This window comes from Merops nubicus, unplaced genomic scaffold (genome assembly GCF_000691845.1).
Source record: "Merops nubicus isolate BGI_N331 unplaced genomic scaffold, ASM69184v1 scaffold22458, whole genome shotgun sequence".
NCBI classification, from domain to species: Eukaryota; Metazoa; Chordata; class Aves; order Coraciiformes; family Meropidae; genus Merops; species Merops nubicus.
Window position 1 is genome coordinate 37,444 of NW_008623960.1, and position 11,291 is coordinate 48,734.

Here is an 11,291-nt window from a genome sequence, read left to right on the forward strand (position 1 = left end):
GGCTTTTTCCCCCCCCTTTTTTTTTTTTTCTTAAAGTCACACAATACATCCCTACACAAACGTAACTTGAGTAAGTGCAAGCGAGGTTGTACATAGTACTGTAGACACATTATGCTTGACCCACAAAAAAATTTCAGCACAAGAGGCTTGAACACTAGCACAGTGACAAGTCTCTGCTGAAAGCCCATCTGGGGTGTGGGAAGTGGTGAATGAGAATGCAAAGCACATTTCTGCACATAATGTGCAAAGGCTTGATCTCCACAACTGCACTCAATTTGCTACATGCACAGCCAGAGATGAAAACGAGATCAAAAACAGCTGGGAATGGTTGTCCTGAGAAGATATAATAACCATTAAAAAATTCTAAACATAAAATACAAATACAGAAGCAACAGAACATTGTTAATAATACTAAAAGACAGAAACACACTGTTGTTGTTAAAAGAAGTTTCAAGTATTATTCCAGATCCAATTTCAATCCTACTCACAGGAGAAAATGCCCAGAGATTAGGAAGAGAAGTCCACACCAAAGTGTATTTTTAATAGCATACAGGCATGGTCAACAGACCCACCCTTGCAACAGCTATTTTAAAAAATAAACATCTAAACAGAAATGCACCATTATAATTAGCATTCATATTAAGATGTCCATTACTGGAAATGGTTGTTGAATGCACTGACACCAGTAGACACGATGTGCTGAATCATTTGTGCTCCATTGTATCACAAGATATTGTGAGTACACTACTAACATTGACGTATAAATGCTGCTCATAAAATAAGGCATACTTAAAAACAACATGGCATCTACAGAGGTAACTTTGTATGCTTTCTTCTCGTTCTTCTAAGGTATGACGAAAAAGAAAAATTGGTCCCAGTTGAGGTTTGTCAGCATTAGCTACCAGATTATGATGAAACAGATCAGATCATATCAATCTGGGGCAGTGTGCTGTGTTGGGTTTTGTCTGGATTTCTTTTAAATGATACTTAGGACGTTTCCTGAACGAGCTCTGCAGAAGGCATGAGAACAAAATGTACGTTTTTTCATGTCAATGACACCAGTGTTCCCCTTCATCATGCCCATCCCTATCCAGAAATGCCTCCATATTGCTACAGTTTATCCAAACTGAATTATTTTCTGTAAGCTTGTTCCTTCCAGTAAAGTTGCTATATCCTGTTTTAAATTACAGCTTTTTCTACATTTTTACCAGTGTATGCATGCTAGAGAACAGCTGCATGGCAGAGGTACATAATTCAGCATATGGTATCAAAACAAAAATACAAAAAATGAACCAGTGTGTCCTACTGGCTGCTCTATGTCAAAAGCATTGTTTGGTCTTCTGATATAAAACACTACAGAAGTAATATAACCAGAAATCTGTTCTGCTTCAAGTATTACCCCAACTTTAAATGTGATTTTCAAATTTTTGTGCAATTATTTTTGCAATTTCATGTGAATAAAACCATCAACATGATCAAACCAAGAACAGAAACTGCTACTTCCACTGTAACACTGCACATATGGTAGAAGCTTTAAGCTGAAACAACTGTTTAATGGACGGATTTTTCTGAAGTGAACATTGACAGGGTTGTAGCCCAAATGCAGTGGGTAGTGACAAATATCAGGCTACCGCAAAATGCAGTCACAAATATACACTGAATTTCCTTCTTAAATATTAATGGCTCTTGAAATACCTATCAGATACTTTTACAAAACATTTCTATTTTAAGTCTAAGGATTTTTCTTAGTTTCTTCACAAGTAGTGCAAATACACTCCTTATTCTTAGGTCTTCCCAAGATATGGCTGGTTTTTGTGTGTTTGATTTCTGTTTGTGTTCTTCACTGAAGTGATACAGGGACACTGTAGTCAGGAGGATGGAATGCAATGCTTGTTGAACTTTCTTGGAAAAGAAAAATCTACCTTATTCATGTACAGCTGTAAAATTCTACAAATTACAACATTCACACCAGGCTGCCTGATGCAAAAGTTACTGATTCCCTGCTATGGGGGAACTGAGAAGATCCCCTGAAACCTTAAACTGTACAAGCAGTGTAACAGGTTTTTGTTCCCTCTCTACAGACTACAAATGCTCAGTTCTTGAATCGTGTTTGTTCACAAATGTGATTGAATTTCCTGAAAGACAAAAAAATAAGTGGTATTAAAATGTAACAAAGTTCTCAGAAGTCAGGCAACAAAAAACAGTCAGCATCTTTCACGGGGTAATTTAAACGTTAAGCAGTTTAAAGCAGAACATTTACACACTAACCTCTCTGTTTTTCAGAACCTATTTAGATTGTACTCTATTATCATGTTATCTGTAACAGGACTTTCAACATCTCCCCTGCCTAACCTATGTTAGTTTTATTATGCTCACAGAAAACCTGTTATTAAAAGCATTCCTCTATATCTCTGCATATTTCAGACCCAGAAGGCAAATAAGACAGGAATCAGTGAATTAATTTTGCCCCGTGAGACATTAGTAATTTTTAGTAGACAGCATTACACAAGTCACTAAGAAGTAGAATTAAACAGACTAATAATATATTTCAACATAAACATGTTCTTTCCAGAAGATGATTCTAAGCCAGTGAAAGAAAAATTAGTTTCTCTCATTCTGTACTATTTAGGTTTTATGGGAATGGCAAGCCTGTCTTCAGTAATTAAATAGATAACATGATTTTGTACAAGGCACTTCTTTTCAATTCTCAAAAATAGCTCATCTTTGTTTTTCACATACTTGGGTTATGTGTCCCCTGATACATAACTGAAAGAGGAGTTGGGTTGTTGAGTGTCAAACATTTATAGTCTCTTCTGCATTATCTCCACATATATATATTTTCTCCTTCTTGCTGAATTAGATTAAAGATTAGAAAGACACCTTGCTTACACAGCCAAACTACTTGGCAAAACAGTTCAGATCAATAAAAAACTAATACACATTAACCAAACTCACCATAACTGGGTATCTAGGAGTATCTACCATATCTAGGTATCTATATATGAGACAGAACGGTTTGCTTTTATGGATTTTGGTGACTAAGAGCAGCAGCCAGTAAAGTTGTAGGAACAGCTAATGCTTGAAAGAAAAAAAAAAAAAGCACAACAAAGAAAGAAAAAAAAAAGAAAAAACAACAACCCTGAGCCATTTCTATTCTAGATGGAATTATCCAGCACAATATGAACAAAGACGAACGGTGAGTACTTTGATACTGAATTATCTCTATAACATTTCAAAACAAAATCTCCTCTGGGAACACAGACAGCCCTGTAATGTGAAGTTACAGATAGCAGTGGTACTTCAAATTACATCTGCAACTTAAATCCCAAATTTTTGAAAGTTAGTTGGTAAAACCCTCTGAGTTTTTAAGAGGCTGAGGATGAATATTTCACAAATCTTTCTTATTATCTGCTTGCCTGAACTGTACAGACTGCTTATTTTCAACTTGTATTACCTGAAATATTAAAGGAATTAATATTAAGTGTGTATGTTCATTGCAGCATTAGAAAGATACTGCAGAACCTACTAATTCATTAAAGCCATTTCTCAATAAGAGGCAATAGGCCCCCTATCTTAAATTGCATTGAGAATTTAGAGAATTATTCATAGAGCAAGAAGGATTTTTCTGCCCTCCCTAGAACCAGTTTGCTCTTAGGTAGATAATTTTTGTTTTGTCTTTAGTATTTATCTTGCCACACGTGAATCTTTTTGTAAGAATTAAATTGCACTGATTATCAGTGGCCTTGAATTTTTTTAACCAAGGACCTTTATTTTGGATGGACAGTTCTCATGAATGACCAGATACCAGAAGTCCATGTCCCCTAGATGTACTAAAACACTGGAGAAGTAGAGGGTTAATCTCTTTTCAGGCTCAGTATTTAATTTTCACCATATGTTAGACTGCTTGGGTCTGAGGTGTAAGACCTAGAACTCCTCCAAAACCAGGAACTGCTAAGCCACACCAAGTTCCTAATGTTACATGTTCCAAACTTCTCTTGCAGCAAATTATTCCCACTGATTTATCCCTCTAAGGTACTTTGCACTTCACTAGAAAAGTCTCTCATAGTTTCAAATGTAAATTGCACAGTGTTAACTATTGTATGTACAATGATCTTAAAGCATCGAGACATGAGCAAATGAGACACTGTCTCAGTGGAAGAATAGGAATAAAGGAGGAGTTGTGGGTGGAAAACAAGACTCAAGGTGTCAGGAATGGGTTACATCAACTGACAAGTGCTAGCAGTGCCCTTCTGACATGCAGGAAGGGCTCATTTCAAAGCTGTGTTAAAAATAACAATGACAAAAAAACCCCAACCCAAAGCTCACCCGACTTTGCTCGTGCTGCAGCAGTGTTACTCATGCAATTTCTAGCATTTCAAAGGGGTTTTGTTATTGTCATCTGTTAAAAAAAAGAAAGAAAGGAAAACCAAGCCCACTTTGTAAATGGTCTGACTTACATGGCATGATGTGCTTTGACCTGAGTTCGACAGTTGCGCCCCCAGTAGCAATCAGGCCGTGATGTGACAGTCACTACAAGAAGAGCACATGGAATGCTGCCTTTATTACAGAAGTCACTAAATAAGGTGATGTAGATGGTTAAGCTACTGCTAATGGTGATTACTCATCAAAGCAAGCTTTGTAGAGAAACGAGTCATGATTGGCAAGAAACAACTAAGCTGTATTGGTTCACCTTTCTAGAAACAAAGCAAATGGTGAAGGACAAAAAATTCATTCTAAATATGAGGCTCATGCAGGCTTACGATGAAAGGATTTGGTTCTCAGTGCTATCAAGTGAAATTTTACCATTTAGTTGACCAGAGATGAACTTTACAGCTTAGGACAGCAGGTATATGTCTAGACACATGTCCATACAAAAGAAAAATTAATGAATTTGAGCAGAGTTTGTTGGGTTTTTCCCCGCTTCTACATACGTTATAATCTGTCTGTCCAGCAGGCTGTTACACTAAAATAAAAAGCAATGCTAAGAACCATAGTATACTGTCTCCACAGCAGCAGAAGCAGAGTTCTCAACAGTCAAACACAGGGAAGCTGTTGTTAACAACAGGAACTAGACAGACAAATGTAACATAGAAAAGTAGACTGCTGGAAGAGCTTCTGTTCCCAGCAGATTTAGGATTGAGGGATGCACAATTGCTTGCATGCTATTTTAAACTAAAACTGTAAATGCAAACAGATTTAAAATTCATTTATGAAAACCTTCTTCTTCCTAGTTGAGAGAGTTGGTAAAATGTGAGGTGAATTTTATGTATCTAAATGGGAAAATAAATTAAATTACAGCAACTACTTCCTATTGACTATATTCTGGATTTTACCAAATTCCTCTTTTCTCTATGCAGATACATTTATTCCACACATGAGAAACTACAGGGAAAGAAGTTTCCATTAGGGGGTCTGCCAGTAACTATATGCAAACTTAGCAGCTAGCAAGTAAAGCAATGAGCATAGGATGATATTAGCCCTGCAAAGAAATTTGCACTGGGCTACAGGAAGGTACTAAAAAACCCAAAGATACAAGAGTAAAACCGACTTTAACCCTTTAAATGACTTTTCCTCTTTACTGGGTGAAGCAATCCCCACCTGGCAATTCAGCAACAGGAATATTCTGCCTGTACTGGTAGGCAAGTTCTCGAAAGCTGCGAAGGCCACAACAGTAACAAAGCACTGTGTTCCCAGTAATTCTGTAATCTGGGGAGAAAACCAGTTTGTACAAAATGTCAGTGTAAGACCTGAGAAATTAGGTTTTTAAAAAAATGTCATGATGGCACTGGTTATGTATACAGAACTTCAGACCTCTTGCTAATATTACTGAGTTATATATATGAACAAAGAGCTACATATGTATAAAAATGAACATAACACATACCTGACAACATAAAAACTCCCCTTTGAAGAGCTAGGAGACTTTCATGTAACACGTTTTTCCACGTCAAACCCCTGGATGCCAGGTAATCCTGCAAAGAGAAAAAAGATTTCCAACATTAAAGAGTGACCAAACCATTTAGCCTCAAATACTTCCTCAGATACCCCATCAATTAAGTATATTTTGAAAATGGGTTAATGTTGATGACAAGTAAAAATTAAATATCTTTTATGTAATTAGCATTGCAGTTTCAGATCACAAATAAAACCTTCCACTTTATCTTTTTTTTCAGAAAATCCCCACTGTTGCCAAAAGAATGCATTTACCTTCAAACAAGATTTCATCCAGGCTACCTAATTCAGATAATCCCATTATGGTATGGGCAAAATAATTGATGCAACCTAGCATGAATTTTAACTTGTCTGGGAAAAAAAAAAAAAAATTCAGCAAGCCTTATTTTCTTGGTGTATTTTTAGTGAATTATTTTCCTCTTAATTAATATTTTGGATGTTACACTTCAGACTGTAGAAACCGGCTTCATACAAGTAAAATTCTTCTATGATTGAAAAACAAACGTATCTGAATTATATACTGAATCTATCAGTCATTTAATACAAATTCAGAAGTTATGTCTAGAATTTTGGCCTTATTGGCGCCTGTCAGACATACACGTTGGAGAAATTAAATGTTAGGACTGCATGAAAGTGAATGCTTTGTTGTTGATGATTTGGGTGGCATGGGAAGAGCTGATGCTAAATGGAATACATCTCTAGAATGCAATACCCCCTTACTCAGAGACTGAATTATCACCCAAAATACCTCCAGTCTAGACACAGGAACTATAACTTTGCTCCAGCTGAAACTTAAGGGCTCATTAAAATGTGACTTTCAGATTCAGGTGCTGCCAAGTGATGCAATGCTGCCACTGTAATTGTTAGGCAGCACATCACTATCATTTAATGAGTGAGTACATCTTAAGCTTTGTACATTTATGATTATGCAACATACCTAATGATTTTTAAACATACCTTTAGGATGTCTGACTCATAGTGGTTGTTATTTAGGACTCCATCTAAACACTTATCACCAAGGTTTATTTCTAATCAAAACAAGAAGAAAAGTTACAATTTCTTCCCCAATCACAGAGCCCTCACAGGTTTTTTTTTCCCAGATTTTTCCTGAAATAACATCCACAGACTCATGTGAGCAGCAAGTAAATGACTGCATTCACCATATGCTGAAGCATGTGATGTGTAACTTCCAGTGGCAATCAAGACGTTAAGATTTTACAATGTCACCTTTAGTCCACAAACATTACTACCAATCTGCACAAATTAACAGGTCTAATAAAGCATGTTTCATTAGCTTCAAACTGCAGCCAAGTAATTTCAATTGTTCTAATTATTTTTAAAATGCCTAAAACCTTGAGTTTCAGAAGTCTGCATGTTTAAGAGAGTAAGGCTCTCTGCTAATCAGTTATCATCAGATGTTGAGTACTCCTGCACTGATTTGTATGATTCTCTCACTAGGCTGAAACTCCTTCTGTACAGGAAAGCACTGTGCACAAGTATAGTTTTCATGGCCAACATGGTATGTAGACAAGAAGTTAGATCTTCTCAAAGTTAACACACATACCACTCAAGATTTTTTTACGTTTGTGATGCAAGGACATGTCTTTGTCTCCTTTAGCATGACTGTGCTACAAACTCATCTATTGTATTTCTTCAGTTACCTAAAGTTCAAGACAGACAGACATTATTGCAAAGTGAGCAGGCTCATAAGAAACAGATTATTCTACAATACCACAGAATGGTGCCAAACAGCCAAAACATGCCATCCGAGTGCAGCCCCAGTATAAGTGACAGAAGGGTTGCAGACAAACTGTACCTGTAAAATAACAAAGAAAACCCCTGTAAGGACCTGATCACAAAAAAAACTCAGTTATTTTTTCTTACAAATCAGTAAAAACAGAGCCCTGATAAACTTGGTGGCAAGAAATACAACTTTCTCATTTAAAATACATTCTATAGAGGAATAATAAATTTTATAAAGGAAGATTCTTTCATGCTGTCTCTACAAACATCCAGATAAAGAATATTAAAATAAAAAACGCTCCTCAAAGTAAACTAAAATTTAATGAAAAATAAGGGGATATTTAGTTCTGTAGCCAAGATTTAAAAAAAAAAAAAAAGTACACACACTGCTGAGGAGCAACATGAGGATTCTGTTCACGCTCTGCTCTTCGGTCAGGCATTGGCTGAAAGCAGCAGGTGCATATTACATGACTCCCTTGAGCAGGACACACATATTCCTGGACAGCTAGATGAGTGAAAAACAGGGTGAAAAATAAGGACAGACAGAACAAAGTACACAACTGCAATTTCGTCTTGGAATCTTAGTGAATATTATCAACATAATCTCAGAGTAACAAGCAAGCAACACCATTTTTAAAAAGATTCTATTAAAGAACAGAAAAACGGCATTCAGGCTTCTACACTAAAAAGTGAACAGCAGAACTACCAACCATCAGCAATCCTTTTTGAACAACCACAGGAAAACCATGGTCAAACCTCATGACATTTGCAAAGACCCCTGTGTGAACCGGCACCACTCCCGCAGCACTATGGGAGTGAGCTCGCTTAGCTCCTGACGGGTGGATGAGTTGTGGAAATTTAGCATCACACTGCTGAGAAGATTTCCTGCCACTGACCTGCAGGAAAGTTGGCAGATGTAGATGGCGCATCTCCCAGTGCTTGCATTCCTCCTGCTTCTGTCTCTTGGCCTGTGCCAGGCAGAGTTGGAACAGAGTGTCTTCGATACCCTGGGCACTGTCTGCACACTATATATGGTTGACTGAAAGAATGAAAAAAGGTTATAGGAAATCACACCCAACAAATGCAAACATAACTCATATCCCCATGCTAGACAGGCTTGGTCAGAATTTCAAAGTTTAAATTTGGAGTTTTTTCATCCAGTAGCATATGGAAGTTTACATAACTCAGTACCTCACAGCTGTGAAGACTGCTGTGGGTGTAACAGATAAAAATTTTGTATTTTGTAGTATTCTCCATGTACTTAAAAAAAAAAAAGAGCAGTGTGACAACAAGTGAAGTGAACAAGAGAGGAACAAAGCTGGAATAATTATCTACATGAAGAGTTCTTCTGTTCTCCTCTAGACATACAGCAAAAAATGTTTGCTGCTAGAAATAAAGAGGAGATATTTTGGTGCCTGAGAATCTCTAGGTCAAGCATCAGCTGCTTCAGTACCATACACCTGGTGAAAGCAGCATTCCAGACATGTAAGAAAGCACAATCATCACAGCTGCACTCATAGGGTCATGGATTGCTTTATCTCCTGACAAGAAATTAGCCAGAAAGCTGTTTTCTCTAAAGAAACGGCCAGTTTGTAATCAGAAAACGTAATTTCAGCTATCTCACATGTGGCTCTTGCACAATTCAGGATAGAACTGTTGGTCATAAACTGAATCCTGCTGGACTTCTAGGAAGTACTAATTGCAATTATTTTCTGTTGACTGCTCAAGGTTCAGTAGGATGGCCAGTAGAATTGCCAAGGTAATTACTGGTGAGACTGAGCTTACCTGAAAACAAGATTCATTCTGGCAGTGACCACTGAAACACTATCAGCCATAACAGCATTTGTGAAACTAGCTCAGTTTTTGGGTTTATGCATTCAAACCTAAGTAAATCTAATTCAGGCTACAACTTAAGGCATACCTGATATCTGACGATTCACTATCTACATCTGACAATTCCAATAAATCTTCAGAACTTCCTTCCTCATCTGAAAAAGATCTCCGCACCTTAGGTTGCAACATGTCTTGAGTAATTTTGTTTCTAGCATCCATGCTGCGTACATCATCTTCATTGCGGCATTTATCTGGCATGAGACCCAAATTCACATTTCAAGAGAGAAAACCATCTCACATCCCTTATTCCCACCCTACTTTATCCACACACGCTACTGTGTTTTCATTTCCATAAAACTTATTTTTGGATAAAAGAGGTCTAGAAGATCATAGTTTAACTCCCCTCTCTGTTAATGGCAGTGTAGTATCAGGCAATTTAAGTTTTGTTTTCAACAAAAAAAATAACTTGATCATGAGGTCATGATCAAAGTTAATTAAATCCATATTCAAGTGTCATTTTTCAGAAGCAAGCAAATTTAGGTGGCCTAATCAGTCAGTGTGCCATATTTGAGAAAACTGATATCCTTTTAATGATTAAGCAGCAAAATAAAATGAAGAATTCTTAGAATACCCAGCCATGGTATTAAATTACCTTCAATCCTCACCCAGTATTTGAAATATTACAAGTTGTTATGCCATATTAAAGACACTTGTTTTCTTACAGCCATGTCAGAGAAAACAGCAAAGTAATAAAGCATATGTGGCAATTTAACAAGCAACAGTTTGGGCATACATCAGTTAGGCAGCTAATGTGTGAAACATCAGACTGGTTTCCGCACGCTGTACAACTTGCCTGGATGCTGAATCAGATAGGCTTCAACCAAGTTGTTCAATATGTGATTCTTACAAATACGCTCTACTGGGCAACGACAAGTTGGACATAGAGAAGATCTTTCCATCCATCCTGAGTAGCAGGCAGCACAAAAAGTATGCATACAAGGCTGCAAGCTGGAAAACACAAACATGAAAATAAGAAATAGAGTCCAAACACAAATCTTTAACTTTTCAGATGCAGTCATTGCACTCAAAATCCTAGCATTTAGCGATCAGTTTAGCATTGATTTGACTATGTAGACTGAGAATGGGACTTGGAAGGGCTTGTAAAACCCCTAAATGTCCTGGCCTCCTGAAACTGTTGTCACTGAACTTCTTGTATTATTACCACATGATCACAGCTTTTGTCAGTCACACCCACCTCACACAGTCATGCAGCAGTTCTTGGCAGATAATGCAAGTTAATGTTTCTTCCATCTTATCTGGTTTCACATTTGATGTTTTTGCATCTTCAGGGCCAATTTTAATTATACATTCACTTGGTGCTGCTGGTGAAAGATCTGGACAATCATCTTCATCTACAAAGACGGGAGATTGCGCAATATGTAGTTTTTGAAGCTTCATAAAATTCATTTTTATTTAAGTGTTAAAAAAAACAAACTTAAGATACACACTGATCTACTGTTCACTGGCAATGGTCCCACTAAAGGCTCTTGCTTTACATGTAACAGCTTCTGCTACTGAAGACATTATTTTCACCAGACTAGAAATCAAGTCAATAAGAAACAAGAAAGAAATTGAAGAAGGACTAATGACAGCTGACCTGACTCAGTTAGGGGGTGATGGGGGCAAGGAGTGAGAGAAGAGTTTTGTTTCTCTTATTTAATACAATACTAAACCAAAAAAACCAACATTGTGAGGAGGGAAAG

At 37.1% G+C, this 11,291-nt stretch overlaps 1 protein-coding gene across 1 annotated transcript in view; it reads right to left on the bottom strand.

The window, feature by feature from the left end:
• Positions 1-1,844: 1,844 nt before the first annotated feature.
• CHFR (checkpoint with forkhead and ring finger domains, E3 ubiquitin protein ligase) overlaps positions 1,845-11,291 on the bottom strand; it is a gene marked incomplete at its 5' end in the record, with an annotated part of 21,681 nt that continues 12,234 nt past the window's right edge. Inside the window, 11 exon segments of the mRNA XM_008945260.1 lie at positions 1,845-2,135; positions 4,458-4,530; positions 5,599-5,706; positions 5,885-5,972; positions 6,910-6,980; positions 7,685-7,768; positions 8,081-8,200; positions 8,592-8,734; positions 9,617-9,779; positions 10,382-10,536; positions 10,784-10,940. Coding sequence (XP_008943508.1) covers positions 2,093-2,135; positions 4,458-4,530; positions 5,599-5,706; positions 5,885-5,972; positions 6,910-6,980; positions 7,685-7,768; positions 8,081-8,200; positions 8,592-8,734; positions 9,617-9,779; positions 10,382-10,536; positions 10,784-10,940 — 1,205 coding nt within the window.